General features: G+C 38.8%; 1 protein-coding gene across 4 annotated transcripts in view; it reads right to left on the reverse strand.

The window, feature by feature from the left end:
* PARD3B (par-3 family cell polarity regulator beta) overlaps positions 1 to 23,707 on the reverse strand; it is a 417,558-nt gene that overhangs the window by 220,488 nt on the left and 173,363 nt on the right. For all 4 annotated transcript variants that reach the window (XR_009958854.1, XM_062579370.1, XM_062579372.1 and 1 more), the window contains exons 5-7: positions 15,973 to 16,064; positions 5,908 to 5,994; positions 2,309 to 2,434 (exon numbers count right to left, since the gene is read on the reverse strand). Coding sequence is in view for 3 of the 4 variants with exons in the window: in XM_062579370.1 (XP_062435354.1) it covers positions 2,309 to 2,434; positions 5,908 to 5,994; positions 15,973 to 16,064 (305 nt within the window). In the remaining variant the exon portion in view is untranslated. The remainder of the gene's footprint in view (positions 1 to 2,308; positions 2,435 to 5,907; positions 5,995 to 15,972; positions 16,065 to 23,707) is intronic.

Here is a 23,707-nt window from a genome sequence, read left to right on the forward strand (position 1 = left end):
AATTCAGACAAAGTAGAGAGTGTCCTACATCTCTCACTTTCCAGGGGAAGTGACGCAGAACAGGAAAGATTATTGCAAAATTCCCAAGTCCCCCAGAATCAAGTAACCTTAGAGAAAAGAACGTGCTCAAGCCTTTCACTCTGCATTTACCCCACAGCCTTATGCCTCTGGAAATATCCTTACATTCTGAAGAGAACACAAAACATACAGCAAATTTGTTTACAAAAAGGCACATACAATTTTGAAGAAGGAGGTTTTAATACAGGCAAAATTTGAGAAGGATATATCTTTATTACAGAACAGCACAGGTGAGGCAGCCAACATTTTAATATTATTTCTATATAAAAGCATAGAAAGTTAACTCTCACAATCTCATATCACTCAGTTAATTCACAGTCCTCGGCTAATTCCTGCAGCTTCAATCTGCATTTTCTGTATACTTGTACAAAACTATCAACTTCTTCTATTCAAGACGCAACACTATTGTATCAGTTACCATGGCTTATAGCTGTTTAATAACACTGCTGTGTTATCTCTAGATTCATAATGCAATGAATACTCCACACTTGTATTCTGACCTACATAACACCATACCTATATATATTACGTACGACTTGGTTATAAATGTGCCTGTACAAATACAGAAGGCTGAAGTATTGTTTTAACTCTGCTAATTTTTCATTTTACATTTTAAATCTATTCATTTTCCTCATCAAAATTGTTTCTCCTATAAATAATTTCCTGAAGGGCCATGTAACACACCACAGGAGATTTTTAATGTAATTTTCAGCATTTTGTTCTGAGACCCAAAGACCCTGATTCAGCAGTTAAAAATGCTTAAATTTCTCAACTACATGATTAATTTTAGACATATTCTTAAATCTCATCAACTTCAAAGGGACTTGAATATGAATTTATAACAGTTATAAAATCTCTGACTTCTGGACTTCTTCCATGGGATGCACAGACCTTTGCACAGATTTAGCATCTATTGACAAACAGTTTGCTTTCCTTGACCACATTCTGCAGACTCCTTAAGCAGGGTTTCACACACATCTACGGTCCGTAGGTAAGAGGCAAAACATAAGCTTTTACTTGTGCTCATGTTTAGGCATTTTGATGGAAATAAATTTTTCCTAGCCCTATGATTAACTACATTAGTGATCTGACAGCGCTTGAGTGACAGCAGACCTCAGAAAACAGGTTCAGTGGATGAATGTTCCCCTAGTATCCTCTGTGAACATTTGGTAGAATGAAACAGATGGAAATCCCAGAACAACATTTTTCCCTCTGCATAGCATGAAGAGGCAGAAAATCCCAGAAAAAACATTCTCTTTTATTAAAGCTCGTATCTCATATAGGAATTTTCCACTAGTGGACAAGTATGATAAGTGCCAGAAGTTAGGTACTAGCACGTATCAGAATATATTTAACACCGTGTATTCAGAAAGCAGTAACTAGATAATGCATCAGGAGGCAAAAACACAGCCACAGGAACCAGGTAATACCTACCACAGAATTACAGTGGTTTTTACCAAAACCCCTTTTGTAAATATGTATCCCTAACAATGAAAATCTGTATTTGATTTTAGTCTAGAAACCTTGAACATTTGGCTTATTGTTTAGAAAATCAAACTTCAGCTCCCTTGAGATTTCTTTTTTTTATATATATATATATATATATATATTATGAATAATCGCTCAGCCTAAACATATGGATTAACAGTAAAAACAAATTACTATTTAATTACTACAGCCAGTGTCACATCAATTCACAGCCAAAGTAACCTGTAACTTAAAGTACTTTGAGATAGATAAATGTCTACAGATTTCTAATAAAAATTATTATTCAGGTCAACTAATCACAGATTGACAGTACTAGTATTCCTAAAGAATTAAATGCTGTAAAAGCTACAATACAAAAAAAAATCTAGTTTTGTTAAAACCATCCACAACAACCAAAAAATATGTCCCTAAGTTGGTTCGTTTTGAATATCTTAAGGGGAACAAATCAGGAAGAATATACGGAAAAGTCTGAGAAAAATTAAAAAGTGAAGATAACTTAAAAACTTCATGTTTGTTAAATTAAAAGCCAAAAAGGTTCACTACAAAGACTACAGGAAGAGTCTGCCCCTCAAATATCACTGCACTTGGATGTTTCAGAAAGAAAGTTCCAAAGTTTCTGACAAATATCTATTTTGCATGAATTTTACTTTAAATAAATATTAATCACCTCATGTAATCAATAAAGCATTGTATAAAATTCTGCTAGTTAACAGTATCAATAAAACAATAACATAGCACTCACTGCGCAAAAGTTTTATCTATAAGGTCCATGTGGTTAATTTTCACAATGCATTCATTTTCATGGAAAATTCCATCACGTCTAGATCTGCTGTTCTCCTCAATACCACGAATAAAGAGTCCCAGCATCCTAAAACGAAAAAAAAAAAAATTTTTTTTTGACTCCTTGTTCTGTTGGTATGCACTTGTACCAGCCAAAAACATACATAACTCTCTACTGTATAAGAGAGCAGACAAACTATAAGCAGAACATTATGAGATGCTTAATCTAAAAGAAGGATTTCCAACTCTTTCATTTACAGGCTGGGGACGCAAAGAAACACCAAGATGAATTGCTGGACACTAAGACTATATTACTTGCTGGAACTGCAGGAAGCATTAGTCCTTTAGGTCACATTCAAGAAATGGAAGAAAACATATAGATCCCCCCATCTAGTCAATATTTAAATTGTAGTTTATGCAGCATGTCTTCCACTGAAAAATAAAATTGTTCCAAAGTTAAAGTTCTAACTAGACTATAATAAAATAAAATAGCATTACAGTAAGATTTTTTTAAAAAGTTTTTACAAGCTTTTCAAAGTCTCTGAAATCTTTCAGTTCCTAAAGCCCCAAGTCTTCATAAAGGAGAGCAATACTACCTTACCTATGTTGTAGAACAGCAGCAGAACATCAAAAATCTAAGCTTTTTTTTTTCCCTCCTCCTTCTTTTAAACCAAGTTACATGCAAATTGCAAACTGAGGCACAGGTAGACACTTTGGATAATGCATTAAGCAAACAAGCAAGGGTAGTGCAGGAGTCCAGTATAGCTAACTCTGCTGAAACTGTTTGGCTATTTCTGACCTATCTTGGGTATCTCTATAATGCAGACCACAGTCTAATGTAAATGTATCCAATGAAAACAATATAATCTCCCAAATAACTGACAACTGCATGTTTGTGAAGACCTTTTATAACCCATTTTTATCCTCTAAATTTCCATACCTCATTAGTATCAAAGACAGATGACCTTTAGAGATCGCTTTCTATTGGTTTTACTCCATAAAATATTAATTCACAGTTTCCAACTTTGCCAGCACACCAATTGCAAAACAAAAGTCTTGTACTTCTCAGACTCAGGATTACCCCTAACAATCAGGTTCATTCAACAGATTCACAGCAACCGATTAACTATTTTAAAATGACATTATATTCACTGTGTCTGATTTTAAGTTTATTGTAGAACAAGATTTAAAAATTCATGTTTCTGTCTAAAGTAATGTAATTCAAATGAGAACTTGATTCTTACTGAATACTACTTTTTTAAAACATCTCACCAAACTAAAAAAATCCATCAGTGAAGATTCGCTTGCAACCTGTGTTACCTTTTGCTAAACAAAAGCACAGTGGTGGTGAGAAGTCCTGGCCATACTGATGATAGAAACATCCAACTAGCTGCAACCAAAAAACTAAATACTAAGACCTAATTAAATATAATTAAGTGAAGATATAAGCTAATAATTTGTAATTTCTTTAATTTATCTACTTTTAAGTCAGTTGCTATAATCCTCACTAATCCCATTGTGCCCAGAAGCTACATCCATATAATGCTATAGAACTGTCCACTGGTCTGAAATTCCTTATGTGTACTGTGGTATCTGAACAAGTGGCTTGAGTTAAGTATACTGTGGCTGTTTAAACTCATCACTCTATTACTTTTATTTTATATCGTCTCAATTTTAGCATTATTTTAATGCACTTTTAAAATTTAATTTCCTGTCTTAATAATGTCTGGCTGCAAAAGAAAGGGAAGAAATTATTTTAATTAGTTTTATAGTTTATATACAAACTAAGGTTCTGTAAATTAGAAAGATGTTTTAACTACCTCTGGAAAAAATTTTGCTCTACAGCAACATGAGGTCTGCTTTAAAGCCAGCATTACCTTATTAGAAGACAACAGTTTACAGCTGAAATACCAGATCAGCTAGTCATGACCAGTGTGCTCCCATAAATTGTACCATATTGTTAACAGAAATAAAAGAGACTCTTCTGTACTTTCTCACGGTTTGATGAGTTTAAGTTTATACACTAGTCTCAGGCTTGATTAAGTAAGAGGGACAAGTGATTTAAGTCACATTGGTACTTTTACAACAGAATCAGTATGGTTCTGCCAAAGGTCATTAAAATTTCAAGACAATTGCCTAAACAAGTGGTTTGTCAAAAAGAAAAAAAAAAGCTTGCACTGAGACATTCCCAAAAGCATTTGTAAATAAGGATATATTATCATGCACACGAAGCAGATCAAAGAGCTCCACTGTTTCTTGGAGATCTATAAAAGGTCCACACAATGCAGCGAGACTTCAATACAGCAACATATTACACTGATAAAAATTATTGATTTTAATATTTGCAATTTTATCACATCTTCCACATGAGTTTCTCAAAATGCACTACACACATTTCTAAAACCTTTATGGCCTGCCTGCAACATAAATGACTGCTGTCTCCATTTCACATTTCACACTGGGTAAAATCTAAAGTGCCATGGCTGAGGCAAGAGAGGCAGCTGCAACAGAGCCGAGGACGCTACTTAGACCTCCTCAAATCCTATCCCAGACCAACGTTCTTCTTGGGCTAGCGATGACATTTTGCCAGGCAGCAGGTGGTCCTCTCCTTCCCCCCACTGGAAATAAAACATTCCACAGAAATTTGGGTCTACCTGCAACCTCAGACCTTGCCAAGGTGGCATTTACACATGCAGACTTCTGTGAGGCAATCAGATCCTTCTCACTCGCTGCCCAGCATAGAAGTTGACAAATAAAGAAACATTTAAGGATTAGATGATTTCTACATTTGCAATGATGATTGGCTTTATGTTACAGGCAACCATTTTACACTACCGCGATGTCATTTATGGCACTGGCAATTTCCCCATCTCTTATTCAGGACTGCCAGCATCAAATTAACTCTGGCCGAATCTCTGTATGTCAAATTTCAGCCTAGAAAGAATTTTTACATCCAAGTTATAGGTTGGAAAACAATTATAATGAAAATGCTGACACAGACTTAACTACAGTACATCAATATGAGCATGCTGCTGTAACATGCTTTTGTGATCTCAAGAGACTATGTTAAATCATTTATAATTAAAGTAATTGTATTGTGACAAAGAAAAGTTCATGGCATAGTGCACATTTTATAAACGCTATACAATCAAATCTGGAAGGTGGCTTGAAAAATTGAGGTATGACCAGGCAAGCACTTCCCCCCCAACACCTTTACTAATCTGATACACCACTAAGAAAGGGCCTGGGAAGAGGAATCCAGCGGGAGGGAACACGCACACCTTTACAATTATGTTATTCTACAGAAATCTGGTTCACCGTTCAGAGAAGAAAAGCAGAGGCAGTTGAAGGGACAGATAGGCTGTAAAGGGGTTGGTATTGCCTTAGTAGGTAATTTGGAGAGTAAACACTTTGGTAATGGAAGCCAGTGTCATAGACTCAATCACCCTTTTTCTTTCAAGCATTTGCTCTTCCCCATGGTTTTGCAAGAGGTATCTTGACAGAATCACAGCCGAAATCCTGTCATTAACGTACTCCTAGACAGCAAAGAAACCACCTTACCTTCCGCTCAAAGACGAGAAAAAGGGCACGACATGTATTCCCAGGGGTCCACCTTCTCCAGAAATCTCCACAATTTTTGTCATTTCACTAAAAAAGAGCACAGGGAAACACACAGAAGATTCTGTGAAGCAGCATATGAGATGCTAAAAACATTTGTCATTTGATCTAATAGCAGAAACACAGCCAAAGGCTATTAGGCTCAGAGCCGACTAATGCATATAAAAGATGATGAAATGTAAAACAGCTAACAAATTCTTTGATTTTGTAGATTAAGATTTGTGTGCCTTGAATAAGAAAAAAAGACACCCCCAAAGATGTTTTCCTAAGTCAATCCTTAATTAACCAGAATAAGCATTAGTATCTCAGCTACTAAGCTGAGAGAGACTTCATTCTAAAAATATCATTTTAACTATTCCAGCTGTTGAGAATAAAGTAACTTTTGTAACTTCAGCTTCACATGAGCTCCTTCAGCCAATTTCCACATGTAGACGAGTTGTAAACATGTTCATACATGCCCACACATCACTGATGTCCTTAAGGACATCACACAAATAAGCAAACTAGCCAAATTTTATTTCAATATTTATTGTCTGCCCTCAGCTGCAGGCAACCTCGCTGACATCAACGAGCAAAACGGCAGGAAACGAGAAGGGCGACTGGGCTCCCTCCACGAGGAAGCTCCCACCCCAAATGCCTCCATGCCTCGGCAGCACACCAGCGCTTTTGCCGTTTGGTGGCCATGCTGCTCCAGGTCCCAGGGAGTGTTTTACACCGCCAGCCTCACAGCAACCTCCACTCGCCCCGGGGGCGCTGGTTTGAAAAGGCAGGCACTGAGACCGGCCTCGAAGCTCTGAGGGAAGGGGGGAAAGCAAATACAAGAAATAAAAAGTTCCTTACTTCAGCAGATCAAGTTCCTGCTTCCTACGCTCGTCTACACCTTGGGTAAACCCTTCCCTCCTCACCCGGAACAGCGCTGCCACCAATGAGCCGGCGGCTCTCCGCCGGGCATTTCCCGTGACGCCAGCAACCCGCAAGCGGTTCGGGCGGCACGAAGCCATGCCTCGGCCCCGCGCCGGTCCGCAGCGCCCGGCGAACGCCCCCGGCCTCTTCACCTATCGACCTATCGCCACGGCGCGCCGGAGGCTCACCCGGCCGCGGCATCGGGCAGCCGCGCCACGCGAGACTCGGCACGCAAACGCACGCGCCCCAAAGCTCTTGCTCCGGGAGAAGGGATCTCGGACATGTGTCAGCATTGCTTCTAATAAAGCTGTAGTTTTTTTTTTTTTTTTTTATCCTTTTTTGTTAAAGAGTCTTTATTCAGTTGCATAATAATTAATCAGAAGCAACAAGGCCTGGATACCATAATTCTTATCTCGCTTAGCTAAGTATCGTATGAATTTGGAAGACAAGTTTATATAGTTTTCTTTCAAGTTCTTCTGTAATTTATTTTTCCAAGTAGGCTGTCACTGGAGTGAATTTATAGTCCATCAAAATGGAATGGACAGTGCCTGAACAACAAGTCACCATCGATCCCAGCACGAAAGAGCAGTGTATTGCTATACAGGCAGCACGAGCACTGTAAACGGGCACGTCTATCTGCTGAAGCATTCTTCCCCCGCTTCCCTCCCTTTCCGACCCAAGCAGGGAACTCCTGACAAAATATCTGTGCATCTTCCAGACTTTTACTTAACACTTCTTTTTTCTTGTGAAAATGTTCAGAAATGCTACAGTCTAATCAAGATAAGTACCAAAATCTCAAAAAAAAAAAAAAAAAACAAAAGGAGGTTAATTCTTCTTTCAATTTCATTTTCTACTTCCTCCAGTTCTTTTAATAATAGACAAAAATTATAATTAAAAGGCTATTTTTATTATACTTTGAACTTGTTTGGAACCAAAGTGTACCACACAATAAAGCAGCTGACACCTACAAATCCAGAAAAAAGAAAAAAAAAAGAAAAAAAAAACTAGTGAATGGGTTTTCTTTTGTACAGGGAGAATTTAAATAAATTAATAAAAAAATGAAAATTGTCCCCAGATAACCCTGGCTTGGTTAAGCACCTCCAGGGAAGAGTTGTCTTCCTAAATAACTGCAATATAGAAGAGGAATTTTCTGAGGGCAATCATGATAGACAACTTACCTGTCATCTTAAATTAACGTATTTACAGCTACAAGCAGACTCAAAGACAAAGAGAACGTGAGTTTATTTTAAAATCTAACACAAAACCTACACACTAAGAAAAATATGATTCTTTTTGAAAACAAACAGTATGCACACACATTGTGCATAGGTTTAAAAAGACCATGACACACGCTAGAAGTTACAGATGCACTAAATACCCAGAAAAGCAGTACACTCCACATATACAAGAAAGGCTTTTAAAAGTATTTTTAAGTCAAAAAATTACGCCTCAGAATGACTTTTGTTTCTCAAATAAATTTGATTTAGTTACACCAGGTAAGAAACTGCCCCTCAGAAAAGGATTAATAAACTGCAGAGGATTTGCTTTGTTTTTACATTACACCAATGAAGACTTGACAGCTAAAGAATTAAAAAGCACGATACATGGGGTTGGGTTTTTTGTACAGAAACTCAAAGATTAAAGGCTCGGAAAAATTTGGGAGAGACGGCCTCACGCGCTCAGAGCAGGCAGCCCCATCCGCCCAGGGAGCAGGGACCTGCAGCAGGGCGCCGCTGGCTGCCCGCTCGCACGCCGCGGGCCGGACGCCACCGGGGAAGCCACGGCTGGAGCAGCAAGCTCGCGGCTCGCAAGCAAGCGGCCAGCAAGCGGCTTACGTTTTGAAGCTAGCTACAGGCATAGTGGATGCATCTCAACTGTCTGTCGTGTGCCTGATCCGAAGGGAACTGCAGAGGCAACTCATGTTATAAAATGTTCCCGGAATGTCTTTTGAAGTTCACAGTCACTTGGATGAACCTTAATTCAATGATTCTCATTATTAAACTCCGTAGGCGCAGGAGACTAAGGCGCTAGGACACTGGGGCTCACAAATCAAGTTAAAAAACTGGAGAAAGAAGATGTGAGTGTAGAAAGGTTTCCCACTGCTGGCTGATAGCTGTGATACTCCCATCAGAAAAGGTAACTTAAGGACCTTCTGCAAAACTCACTGAACACATTAAAGAAAAACCCAAAACTCATCCAACAAGAAAAAAAAAATCTCTTCTGAAAGTTAGTGCAAAACCATTCTGCTCCGAGCACACTGCCTGTCCCATGAAGGCCGCCCCCAGCGGCTCAGGGCCAGCCTGCCAGCGGGGATGGGAGGCAGGGAGAGTGCGCCCGGGTGCCCACCCCGTGAGCATCGCCCGCGCCGTCTCCAGGCACAGCCAGAGCTGCTTCCTCAGAAAGTCTCGTCCTCACTGTGTTTGCAGCCCAACGTCTACGCAAGAAGTACAGACTGGTCCTCACAGCAGTCACAATGAAGAAATTTCTAAGCAGCCTTTATTTCAGTGAAATGTGTCTGGACTTCAGGGATCACCTAGACTAGAAACACTGTGCTTGAGCTGTTCCAGATGCGTGCTCCCATCTCCCTTCCCCTCCGCTGCACTAAGCCGTCCTTCGCAGAGGTCCCAGCAAAGAGACATCTGCTAGCATTACCTGAGTCTTGTCTCCAAGACCACATTCGACATTGCGCTATTGATTTTTTAACTTGAAGAAACTATCATCATTTACTATGTAAATTCTTTAGTGCTTGATGTTTATTGATTTCTGCCAGATTCTTTACAGTCTAGCACGTTTGTCAGGAAGGCTTGCCATGCATGTTGTTAAAAACATTGACAAGTACAAAGACAGCAAAGAGAGAGAATACGTGTGTGAGCACATGTGGGTATGGGCGTAGTGAACATGCACAAAGCTCATTTTTAACACAGAACACAATTTTTTAAAATGGATTGCTGCATATTTAGAGTAGTTAATTATGTAACCTGATCTTCAGACTGACAATGCCCTTGCTGCCAATTACTATAGCTCTCTCTCCTGAATATGATACTAGGAATACACATCAAATATATACATCAAATATACAACGGGAAAGAATTGTTAGGTAAAATATCTATACAAACTTCCTACTAATACCAAAAAACTAATCTGAGCCACTGACTTCACTGATGTTTAAGAGGACATCTCTGCAGATGATTTGTAATTAAAATGATTTGAAGTTTTGGAGCAGGCTTTTGTTCTCTAAGGGGCTTTGACCTTCCCAAACTATTAAATGCTATGAGGACCTCGGTAGGATTTCTCTTGGGGAATGCAATAGGTGGAGCCTATAGTTAATTGCTTGGGAATTAATCCTCCTTACTGTGAACTTCCCAAACTTTCCTGGAAGAAGCTTTTTTCCACATGGGTTACTGGGCAAAATTCATCATCGTGTGCATGCTGCAACAAGACTCTCCTGGCCAAGTAAACACAGATCAAATATTTACCATTCTGATGCCTTATTCTTTTGCCCTCTACCAATTTAGCCCTATTCAATACTTGCACACAACTCTTCAGTTCAGCCACAATATGATGATGCAACATTCTTTGAATAAATCATTGAATTCCTCACGCATTTTTAAGAGAAGGTGCATATCAGCAAGCTGCTGGATCTGAAAAGAAAAACTCTTAGCCCAGGATGTCAATGTTGCCCTTGCAAAGAGAAACGTAGAGCCGCAATTCTGAACGTGCTTTGTGGCATTTATATTGACCACAGCCAAGTAAGAGGCAAAGAAAACGTCACTCAGATGCAGGGAGCTCAGATAATGTTATTAAACTGCTCTTCCTCACTTGTATTTCACAAGCACCTTCAGCTATACCAGCTGGGCCTTACAAAACCATCAGAGTAAAGCACCCATGAGCAAAGGCCACCGACATTTGGTGGAGAGAACAGGTTTTTTCGCAAAGTCCAGGTACCACTGGAAATTTTAGAAGAGGACGCGCACACAATTTTATCCAATTGAGTGCGATAGCCACGTACTTACTTCATATATTAAAACAGTACAGTTACTGATGGTGATAGAATATCTGTACCCCTCTTTCCAGAGGCAACAGGGCCAACCTTCCCAAGCGAGCTCAGCAAGTAGGGTCAGAAAGGACTTTTTTTCATTTCCCTTTTAAACCAGAAGTTCACAACTCTGACCAAATAACATAGAAACCAGAAAGGAGAAACTGCAGCTGAAGGTGCTAGATAGGGTTAACACAATTAAAGCCATAAGAAAACCTGAAAGATAACTAAATAGCAATGGAGAGCATACTGCAAGGAGAGCAGGAAAGCAACTGAGCGCGCAGTGTTGAGAAGGAGCTTTCCAGCCAGAGTGGAGCTGAGGATACTGCTCACTGTCTTCTAAGAGATATGTGTCTTTCAATTATTATCCATAAAGTTTATATACTTAATATGAAATAATACTGTAATCCTCCAATTTCAGGTTTGAATCAATCATCCTTTCATAACAAAAATGTGCTTATCTAGCAAAGATGTAACTGAAATCAAGATTTTTCCCTACTAAAATTTAATTCTCATAAGAGCAACTGTCTAAAAATTTAGAGGTAAATTGCACAGGCTGCAGGGTCCTCTCTTTTTTTTCTCCCTTTTTAAAAATCAAGTTGTTCCACCTACATTACTGTGCTGTAAGACTACTGCAAGACAGAAGGACATAAGTTTTTCTTTTTTTAACAAAAAAAAGGAAAAGTAAAACTGGAGGCTGTAGTTATACTTAATTATGTATCTACAATGGTTAAACCACAGAACTGTGACCATGAACTCTGCTAAGAAGAACAGGGAAGACCGCAAAATGCAGCATAATGAGAACACATAACGAATTACCTATGCGTAGATAATTTGTTATGTGTTTTCATCCTAATATAATCCTAATATAATTTTAAAAATCTTTAAATCTCAGTCCAGAACAGAAAGTTAAGCAAGGAAAAATACTGAATTTTATACACAGATGGTATTAGTTTGGTCTCCACTTACTCTGAACATCACCTTTATTAGGAAATCCAAAATTAAAAAAAAAAAACACATCTTCAGAAATTACAAGAGGATTGTCATTAGTTCTGCTTTTATTTATTCTATTATAAAAGTGCCAATGAGACAACACTTAAAGACTCTTCTCCAGCAAAGGTCAACTCTCAATAAACCAAGACTTCCAGATGCCTTACGGGTAAGGCCCTGAAGAGTTTCCTTCCCAGTACTTCTACAGTGAAAGAGAACAGGTAAAGAAGCTTCCTTCTGATTAGCTTCTGAATACTTCTGCAAAGTCACCCACGCTCCTACTACTCATTTATTTCATTTACTTAAGGTGCAACTTTATTTTATCTGTTTAAATCAATGAACTGTTTTTCTTCAAATGGAACAGTGAAAAATAAAAAACGAGCCAAGTCTGAAGCTTTTAATTTCAACAGACCAGATTTAAAAATTGTAAAATATTAATCATGATATTCTTTTTTTCTGCTTCCCTCTGAAATATCCATTATTGGCTGCAGCTAGATGAGGGACACTAACATCAGATAGGCTGATGCTCTGATGAGGAGTTCTAGATAATTAGCTAAGGAGTTTAGCTACTATTTTTCTTAAGTGCTATATATCATAAAGATCACCAGACTAAATGACAAGAAGAAATATTTTCTGGTGAAACCAGTAGAGACAGTAGCGGTTTTCCTTCTTCTTCCATAGCATGAAGGAGCTCACAATGAGACTGAAATATTAGCTTCATTAACATCATTTAACTTAACATGACATATTTAAATGAGAGTTAATGGCCTGTAAGAAATCATGACTTGGTGGTCCATCATGGCCCTACCATCTCTGAAATATAACACGAGAGCCGCACAAATTAGTACTATGAATAACATTTTTCCAGAAAGAACAGTGCAAAAAGAACCAAAATAGAACTTAAGATGCTAGCTTGATAATTTGTGGAAAGGACTGTTTTTATTAATAAAAGAGGCTTATAGGACATATAATTTACTCAGATTCAGTAAAATTAAGATACCAGTTAGATAGATGGTCTGTAATGACTAGTTTACTATTTTTTTTCTTTCAATTATTCATGGAGAAAATATTCTTTTATGAAGTTTTAAAAATAATTGATCCTTTTTTCTTTTTAAGGAAAAAACCATAGGCAAGCACAATCACTGCCTTAACATTTACATTCGTTGACTTTTGAAATTCCACTAAGCTTTACAGAAGCCAGTTTCTTTTGTTTTACAGAATAATGTGTTCTGCATTCCTCCTAAATTCACTAAGTTTCTAGAAACTGAAATATATTACAAATAGATATATTTGAACATATTTTAAAATTTTGAGGAAAAAAATCCTCATACTAGCCATTTCAATACTTGCAAGTAATTTTTTTTTTTTTTTTTTTTTTTTTTTAAATCAACATGCTCTACATAGCATGCATAGGCCACATATTTTACTAGAATTACTTTACCGAGGTTCTGTATTTAAGGAAATACTGCTCCTTTCTCTCCATTTTGTTTTTTGGCCAATATGTTCTTTCAATGCATCAGTGCGAATCCAGATCATGACGACTCATTATATCTCCAAACAGAATTACAAGCAATGCAGAAAGCTATTTAGTTAGGAATACACTGTTCTGGCCCCTGCAACAACTTTTCCTCTGTTTCCTGTCTGTTCAACACTTTGAGGCTCAGTCATCACTTGGGTGGGCTGCAGTCTATTCTTCATCACTTTTCCTTCCATACTCCCCCAAGACTGCAGAATTCACCAAAAGTCATAGGAAAGCTACAATCTATTCCTTTTATTAAAGGAATTATGTTACATGACATGCCAGAGAAGACCCTTCAGAGGTTCAATGCTTCTGAAACATATCACAGATCTCTTTCATTGCCAAAGTTTCCAATAACACCACCAGAATCAGGATATAAAGATTAAAGCGAGGAACATCACAAGCTCCTTCTGAAGATTCCCAAGTGCAAACAACTTGGCTAACTTTATAAGCAACAATATGCTCTCAGAGATACAACAGCATAGGTCATAAGAGGACTCAGATGACCTAAAACACATGGGTAAAAGCATAAAGACAACAATAAATAGAAGCATAGCATGAGCAGAGCTTGATTAATCCCATTAACAAATTGACAGATCAAGAGACAGAAAAGGAACAAATGAGTGCATATATCTGGTCATGCATAATAATTACCTCAGGTGAAATAAGCTGTAGAAGTCTTTAGCTACATTCCATAAAGAGAAAGAAAAAAAAAACATTAGCAACTAGGCTGACTAGGTTCAATACCTGCATGATGAACACTAATCAGTTGGTGTGCAGCTTATAGACCCATCAGGTGCAGAGAGAGCTGGAAGAGCACTCCAATTCAGTTTTATGACAATACCATTCTAAAAATATGTATCAGTTTCAGCACGCACATGAGAAGAAACTAGAAGATGGCATGCAAAGCAAGTGATAAGGAGGGCTCTAAGATGGAAGAAAAATGCAAACAATCAGATGGATGAATTCTCTCTGAAGAAATAAAATAGACATGCAATGATGACATAGAAGAAAGACTAAGAAATTAACCATCTTGCATGGAAGAGAGTGATTTTTGTGATATTGCTATCAAAATCCTGGCATAGGCCAAGTGAAGACAAAAGTTAGAGTCCCTGCTCTGATTTCCCCAACAGACTTCAGGCATGTATTTTCATGCCTTTTTCCTAGACCCCCTTTAGGTAAAATGGGAATATTAACATTTCTGTTTTTTTCTCAGAGGTTTGTGAGGATAAATACTCTAAGACACATGATACAGCATGATTTTTATTTTATACTGTTTTGACAAATAGTTATAAATTGCAGAATTATAGCAAATTATTAATTGCCTTCACTGAAACCGAGAGCAAAATTTATTTGATTATGACACATTTGCTATCATGTGTAAGTTTCCCATATAATACTTATCACTTTCATTATACAATATGCTACTACAGTACTACTACAGTCTTGCAACAAACCACCTAATGGACAAAGAATTAAATTCCTTTGCCTACTCTAAAAGTAGGCAATGCAAAGCGCCAATTAAGACTGAAATTTAGGTTCATAATGGGACAGGAGAAAAGCAGCCACATGGAATTGCTTTGTTCTAAACTTGCTAGATCAAATCCTCTACTACCTCCACTGAGGATCTGACTGTTCCACTCTGTGATGCTAAACTGCAGCCTGTCTTGTAACTGTGGTTTAAAAAACAAACTGCAAAGCTAGTTTTGTTTCAGTTCAGCCACTCAGAATTTTCCTTGTTATTTCAGGGAACAAGGAGCCCCAAAGCTAAATATTAGATTCGTTGAAAGCAGCTGGTTCCCTTTTGTTTCAGTAGTGCAGCCGTCAATCTTTTTTTCTTTTTTTTTCAAAACTCAGTTCATATAGTTATTTAAGTTTCACTCAAAATTTGGACTAGACAAAATAAAAGGTCATTCCCAAACTGCCAGTGTAGTTGCTGCCACATTCAGCTGTAACACCACAAGCCATCTCCAGCCTGGTGTAAGTGAGGAGAAGAAAAGGATGCATTCAATCTAGGCAACCTTGTGAAGCAATACACAGGGAAACAGTGGAAATACTCGCTATAACTTTCATGGTGCATACACATTGAGTTGAGACCTAGTATAGAATACGGCGAAGAAAGAACCTTACCTTCAAAATCAGAAGTGACATTTTAACCAAAAAGGGTTGGTTTAGGATCATATGGCTTAACATTTTTTTTTTTGAGAGAGAAAATAAGAACATCTTCTACCTTAGACACTGAACACTTGCAAGATTGATGAGAATGCAAGAAAGACCAAAATACACACCAGCAACATCTCCTGTACCCGTACACCACAAACAGCACAAGTCAAAATCATTCATATTCATCAACCAGGGTAGAAGACTGTCACATGCAAACAAATTCTTCAGTATGTGAATTGAGTACATTTTTAGGATGGGAAAAGGGACGATGAGGAAGAGATCACGATGATGATGAGCACAATGCAGATTCACAGGTGCAGCTGCAATGAGAAGACAGCCTTGCCTGGCATGTTGATAAAGCCTGCTCAAATCAGTGCAGAACAAAAGGTGCTCCTACCTGACAGCAAGCCGGGCCCTTTGCGACGCCAGCGGTTCTGGGGTTCCAGGAAGGGTCATCTCCCCATCCTCAAAGGACCGCTGTGAAGCACCCTGTTGAGATTTCAAAGTACACATGCTGAAACTAGTTATATATTTATGCATTGAAAACAATGGTTGTATTAAATTTTTGAGTCACTACTTGAAAGGGAAAACAAGTTGCAAGTAACACTGATAGCAGAGACTGAAAGGCCGGTTCTGTATGGAGAGTACGTGGCGCAGCGTTCACAGAAATGGGAGGGCATCTACAGTTGTTCTCCTCCTAACAGAGTCCCACCACGCTCCCTGTGGTGGTCTGACTTAAACACACTTGAAGGCCATTCCCAATTCTTTTGGGGGGAGTTGCAGGGATAGGGGAGAGAAGATTTAGTACTGAGACCATGTTTTATCAGCAGTCTTTTTCTCTTCTCCCCCTGCCTTTATACAGCCTGCTGGGATGTTCAGGATCCCTCAGTTCATGGTGAAAAGGCAAAGGGAGGGATGAAGCTAGCCACAGGCCCAACCTAGACAAACACGGCAGGCCGTTGTAGGCCAGGGCTCCCCTTCTCAAAAAGCTGCTCCAGATGGCTTATTTCCCAGGCCAACAGCTAGTGTAGAAAGGGGCAGGCAGACTGGAAGGGCTGTGGAGCACCACTAAAGGCCTGCAGGGCAGGGAAGACTCTCATTTGAGGGGCCAGAGGAGACTGCAAGCCTCACCCAGGCCCAGCAGCTACACACACTGCCTCCTCGCCTGCCCACCTCACCTGAAAGTCCTTCTCTCCCCGCCTCGAGACACCCCCATTCCTAGATTCCCTAGGCCCAGATAAAACCCAATGGCTTCTTCCATTCTTTCCACTCCTGAGTAGCAACTCTCCGGCAAAGACTTATTTTCACAGTGATTTATCAGAAAGTGAAGTTATGTAACCATCTGACTAGAGACTAAAATACAGTGCACACAGGGACCTGATATTAATGCTAAAGCTCTTGAAAACTATTATTTAACTTTCTTTTCCTGACCCCTAGATTCTTATGTTTGCATTTTTTCCATACTGGAAGAGGGGAAGAGGTACCAATGAGATAAGACCACTGTCAGCAGGTGATATATTAGCTTCAATGTACTGTACTTCATTGTGACTCTCATGGCAATAATGTAAACAGAGTAAAATCTGTAACACAGACCTTCTTCAGAGAGGTCACTTCTGCCAACTCTGCAACAGGAATATAGCTGGAAGACATAAATCTTCAGCTGTCAACACACTAAGAGAATTCAATTCAGAGCTTGATCTTAACTAGATAAAGCCTAAAGTTAATAATTAATTTTTTTTCTGTTGCAGTGTCACAGTTTTCCAGTATACATTCTTACCATATTAAGTTGTCCTAAGACAAACAGTAACAAAATTATAAATTAATTTCAAAGAACAATGGCAACTTGATAGGTAATGTCATTCTCAGTAAGAACTTTTGAACTCTTGTAAAATGTGAAGTTTTAATGCACAGTTTCATCTGCAAAGCTGGCTCTACCAGAAAGATGACTTTACAAGTTTTGACATTTTTTGTCCCTGAAAGATTTACAGAATTTATTTTCAGTTTATAAGCAACAAGACAGTTTTCTGGATTTTTTTTTTTGTTGTTGTTGTTGTTGTTCCATTTTTTACAAAAGGAGCCATCTTCAGCCTTACAAGCATACCAATGGGCTGCATGTCAAGCTGGATTCCCTACCAGTTCACACACTACCTATGAGCTTCTGAACCTATAATACTGGCAACAAATCTCTTTGCATGTTAATTGGAACATAAGCCAGAGTTGGCTTCTACTACATAGGCAATACAGCTCACTGAAAGCTAATTTCTGTCACTAATAGAAGAACTAGCTCAAAAACCACGCATGAAATAAGTACCATTTCTTCCAGTCACTTCTTACAGTAGAATCACGTCAAAGAGCAACTCTTGTTACATCACATATATATCATATTAACTTCATAAATTAGGAACCCAACCCCAATCTACAAGGTAGCAACAGAAATCTGACACTGCATCTTTATCTGATGGCTTCATCTTACAAAAAGATGGAGCCTTGGTACCAATAGATACCAGAAGCAGACAAACTTCATTAGTAATGATTCCCTCCATACACAAAAGCTAACCTTTGTAATCTAACCAGTGAAAACACTGGTGCTGAAATGCCTCTCCTTTTTGGAAGGCTAAAAATACAGCCAAGCCACAAGCAGATTTTCTGCGTTGCAGATCAACTAGACCATTTTTTTTCTCTAAACACTGGCTGCAACATATGGCTGCTCTATGCATGGACTGAACTTGCTACTCATACCATAGTGGTGTTTGGCTGTCTAAAGCTTCCCTTGCACTCTACACAGCTCTGCATATACTGTATTATTTCTATTTCAGAGTTTTTGCGTTACTGATGTTCTTGCATGAGTGAGGCTACTTCCATAGTCACCCTCCACTTGCATTTCCTCGGGAAACAGATTTGACAGTAATGACATAAATGCGCATATCAGAATGTGATTTCATCTCATGTTTCTGTTGATACAGATTCACTGGCTTGAAACCACAAGAGACCACTTTTGATCAAAAAGTCTTATTTCATATTGGAATCCAATTTGTTTTGTCACACAGCAGAATGCTGGTAAGGGCACAGTTACACTCTAACATAAGTAATCAGTAAGTAATTGGGTAAGTAATTGCTTGCCATTTTTCATAAGAGTCTATTACTCTCTTTTCTGGTATAGGTAAGACAAGCAAGAAATGCCTTCATTTACAACAGATTGAATCTGGATAGTAGGATTATGATGGATATTAGGTATTTAAGTTGGATATTAGGCATATTAGACCTTCAGTGGAGATCTTCAAAAACAGCTTAGAAAAATAGTCAGGAACGTTTCAAGGTATGTTCATTCCTGTGTCAGAATAAGGGTCCAGGCTTGCAAGCATCCTCCATTTCCATTGTTCCCTAAGATAAAACTTCAATGAAGAATTAGAGGATGAGGTCTGGAACCTACATCATTTCAACTACAGCTTATTTATTTTCACTCAGTGAGGTATTCAAGTGTAAAAGCTCCTAAACAGAAGTTATCCACTACAGACCTGGGAAATCCCATGGAGGGGAGCTCAGTGCCGCAGCCGCCATCCTGCTCATCATCACGTGATTTAAAGGCATGTAGTGCTCACACGTATCACAGATTATCACATGCTAAAACTAGTAAACACACAGCCAGATATACAAGCCTGATCAAGGAGATATGAATTATAACACTGACATTATAATCCGGCTCTCTGAAAGTGACAGCAGAGCTCCAGTGAGGTAGCACTCACTATGAAGGGGTGCACACTAACGCCGTTCACACCTCAGCACTTCATTAGAAGCACAGTTAGCTCCCGCCCAACTATGAGAATGGTAGCAAGCCAATGGCGTAAAAATAAGAATGCAAGCAGAAGGCAACAATCCAATATACACAAAATTCCCAGTTTCTTGGAAGTATTTTAAAGACTCAGTATCAGTTTTTCAGAAGTAGAGGAATTAATGACACACTAGCTCCCAAAACTTGACTTGGGTTCAAGCGACAATTTAATAAAACAGATTTACAGTTTTTATTTGGGAAATACAAATAAAATAGTAAATAGTATGGTAAGAAGAAAAGTCAAGAAATCATGTGCATCTAAGAGGACTGGTAATTTTTTATTTTATTTACATAGGGATAATTGGAATTAAACAATTTTCTAGTGCTGCAAAAAGCATATCCTTCAAACTAGGACTGAAACTGAAAAAAGGAAACCTATCAGAGTAACAGCCTTCTGCAAACAACGTTAACCCAAATGCTTGAAAAATTCTCATATTCTTTACGAGATAGCTCTCAAATTAGATAAATGCTCATGTCTAATAGTCAAAGAATGTCACAGTACGTACCATAAGCATTTTCTCCTCTGCAAACATACACAGACTTCTCAAATCAGCAGTCAGTGTGGCAGTAGATTAGCCCCAACACCAAATAGGTTGGAAGAAGTCATGGGACTTATTTTTGTTAGGAATTAGGAGAAATTCTCCTCCTCTTTTTTGAAAAAACTCAGACCATAAAGACACAAAACTTGTTGGAACGTATCAGCCTCAAAAGCCTGGGAGTGGCACTTCTGGCCAGGGAGACAAGCATTTGCTTCTGGCTAGAGAGAGGCAGCGAGAGACGGGCTTGGCTTCCAGCAGTCAGAGCAACTGCTCTGGCTTCCAAGGAGGCGTGCAACTCTGACCGATAACCCCGCAGGCGACTTTGCTGGCGGCCAGGCCCCTGAGCTGCCCCGTGCTCCACCAGCCCCCTATGTTGTTTTCTTCCCATCATCCTGACACGTAAAAAAGTGTATTTTCAAATCTGACAAAGCCCACACCAGATCTGTTTTCCAGCTAACCTCAAGTTACACTGCAGTTTTGCATCATCTTTCCTTTTAAAAATAGTGCTGCTGGTAGAACCACCTTCGTGAAAGCTATTCTGCACATTCACCCAGGAGTAGGATGTACCTTCTAACCCTCAGGGCTGAGCCTTAGAAATACTCAGGCCATTAAAGAGCCATTAATCCCCTCAATCCAGCCCTGGCAGCTTCGGACACTATTCTGAAGGCAAGAAGGAAGTGCAGATGGTACAAAATTTCAGATATATCACTTTTAGAAAAGCTCTGTGGTTTAAAAAAAAACCCGCTGCTTTCTACTTTAAGCCTCTTGACGCACATTTATGGAAGTTTCTCAAGAAATAAGAAAAAAAAATCATATTAAACAAGAACTAAACTGAGACAAATCTCAGAAGTAGATGAGAAATTTAGAGAAAGAAACTCTGTGCAAACAACTGCAGAAAATCTCAAGTCCAAACTTAGAGTATAAAAAGGGTAAATGCTAACTATAAATTTGAAGGAAATAAATAAGATTTACTACTTAGCAATACACACGGTATCTACTCAAAGCCTGCTACATCCCAAGGGAAAATGTCTTCATCTGAAACTTTAATTTAATGACTTATGTGCCTGCAGTTCAAGTATACAGCACTGTATTCCTGGTGGAGAGCAGCCCATGAAAGCAAAGGAGGCCAGGCAAGCCCTCCGGCACCAGGCTGCAGCTCGCTCTTCTCCGGCGGCTGAGGCCTCCGCCGGAGAGCGCGGGGGTGGCCGGAGCCCCCCGCCCAGCGCCTGCTCCCAAGCCTCTCATCTGGTGCTCTCACAACAGCCAATTTTAATCACTGTATTTAAAATCTGAACGTTTTTAGCAACACTTGCAGGATCATGGGAGCTCTGCTGACAGCCAGAATGAGTTTCAAAAGCCTTAGCACTATTTTTAGCTTCAAAAATCAGCACTTGCATAAATATTCCCAAACCAATTAGCAGGTGCTACAAACTGAAGGTGTTTACCTTCAGTTACAGCAACAAAAGCAACAACTGACACCGCATTCAGAAGGAAAACAGCCCCAAACTGTACAACTCCAGAGATGCACATAAATGCCCTTTCCCATTCAGGAAGAATATAACCAAGCACAGGTCAACGTGAGACAACCTTAGGCTCCCAGGGCTTATGCACCGTGCTGCAGAAGGGCTTCCCAACGTCGCCCCTGTGCTGCTGGAACAAAACAGAAGTTTCCATCATCAAAGCCAAATGTATGCCCACAGGTTTCTAAAACAGCTAAGAAACGTTGTTCAGCCACGTTAATCAGTGCCCTTCACGACGATCCTCCTGCAACCTCAACATCACAAGCAGAAGAATGCAGCAACCCACAAGTTTTAAAAAGGTCTGGAATTCAAGCCAGTACCAAAATTCCCCTACTTGCCTTGAATCTGCAATAGGCCTAATCAAAACTGTGGTCCCCAAACCCTACGTTAAGCAAACAGTTAACTTTACTAAGTAAAATGTATAGAGTTGGAATATCTCAAGGCCAAAGAACACCCTGAGAAGTGAGACATCTAAGAAAAGTTACCAATGGTCAGAAATGTGTTCTTAAGATAGCTTTCAGAAAACAAGATGCTGTAACTGGGGGTGGAGATTAAAATCAGAGGTTCTGAATAGGTTAAAATTATGAATTGTAGAATATCAACTTCTTGTGGGCTATACAAAGCTGAAAATCATCCAAATTCTACAAATAAAAAGCGCTTAGTGTCAATATCTGCATTTCATCTGCTTAGCTAATCCTTCATTACCAAGCTAATATCAGACAATTTTTCTGCCCACACAACTTCACATAACCAAAGGCTTCCTGAAATACATTTACAAGCAGAATGGTTTAGCATTGCAAAAGCATGTATAATGTCTCAAAAAACCCTCTGCATTTATTTATTTTAACATATCACTACTTCTTTTCTACTAAGTTAGTCTAAAGAAATACAAAACAGATCCTTTAAAAACCAAACAACAACAGAAAATTAGGCATTTTTCTCAGCACGCTTAGAGGGCATTACAGAGCCTGTCTAAAGGAGATGTGGGCCAATAGATGTGCAACCTGTCATACTTAAGCCAGTGTATTTATAACCATAATTAATTTATTTAAATTAAAAAATTCTTGACCATCTAACATTCCCACAATATCAATGCAAAATCAATGCAAAGCCATCCAATAAAATGCTACTAAACCAAATTGAAAAAAAAAGATTAGAGTATTTGTTACTGCATATTTCTTGCTTTTCCAGTGGTCTGCTTGATTTAAATCGTTCTGCCTCCATAAAACGTGGTAAGTATTTTCAAACAGCCTAGAATATTTCCATTTCACTTACTGATTAAACTACATCATCCTCTTGACTATTCAGAATGAAATTCATTTGAAATGGATAATTGATGCAATTGTGCGGTATCTACAAATGCAATTAATCACTTGCTAAAGATGATTTTTAGGCAGGCAACCTATGAAAATAAGAATCATACAGCTTCGTTCAGTGCTGTCAATTGAAATGTATTCTACTGGACTGTTAAAGGTTATTTTTCAAAATAAGAATAGCTGTACATCTTCAAATACTTCTGACATAATATGCAAGGGGATTCATGTTTAATTAGCACAGCACAAAGAAAAGCCATAATACAGTATGGCTTTTGGCAATTATATGACAGTTTCAAGAACTGTAACAGCAACATTTTCCCCTTTCAACTATCAGTGGGTTTCTTAAATGTTGTAGCGTGCTGCTCTTGGCACTTAAGAAGGTATTTTAAGCCAAGGGGCTTAAATAGACACACTCTTGGGGGTCAGTCTGGAGTAGATTAAGAAATTATTCCCACAAATTATTTGCTACCACCTCTCTGTCGAGGGTTATCGTCACAGTTGAAGTGCATTAGTGGGTTACATAGACATCCTAGCCTTCTTCAGTGGGGAGGAAAAAAAAAAAAAAAAAAAAAAAAACAAGCTGGCTTAAACCATCTTCCCCAGCTGGTCAAACTACTCTGTGCAGCATCACACTGCAGCAGATTGGAGTGTCTACACCACGTGCACAGATCAACTAATGTGCTAACTATCACCAGGCAAAGTGGAACAGTAATATCTTATGGACACGTGGCCATTTCCAAAATGACTGCTTATGCCTGAGAGCAGCAGTCAGCACCTTATGCCTAAAGACAAGACTTACAAGACTGCTTAACCTTTAATTCAGCAACGTAAAATACAGTTGGGCAATATCATCCATCAAAATGTTTTCCCTAAACCTTTCTGCTTTACCTACTCTCAACTTAGGTCCAGTCTTACCCAGTCAAAACAT

The sequence above is a fragment of the Rhea pennata genome, chromosome 6 (assembly GCF_028389875.1).
Source record: "Rhea pennata isolate bPtePen1 chromosome 6, bPtePen1.pri, whole genome shotgun sequence".
Lineage (NCBI taxonomy): Eukaryota > Metazoa > Chordata > Aves > Rheiformes > Rheidae > Rhea > Rhea pennata.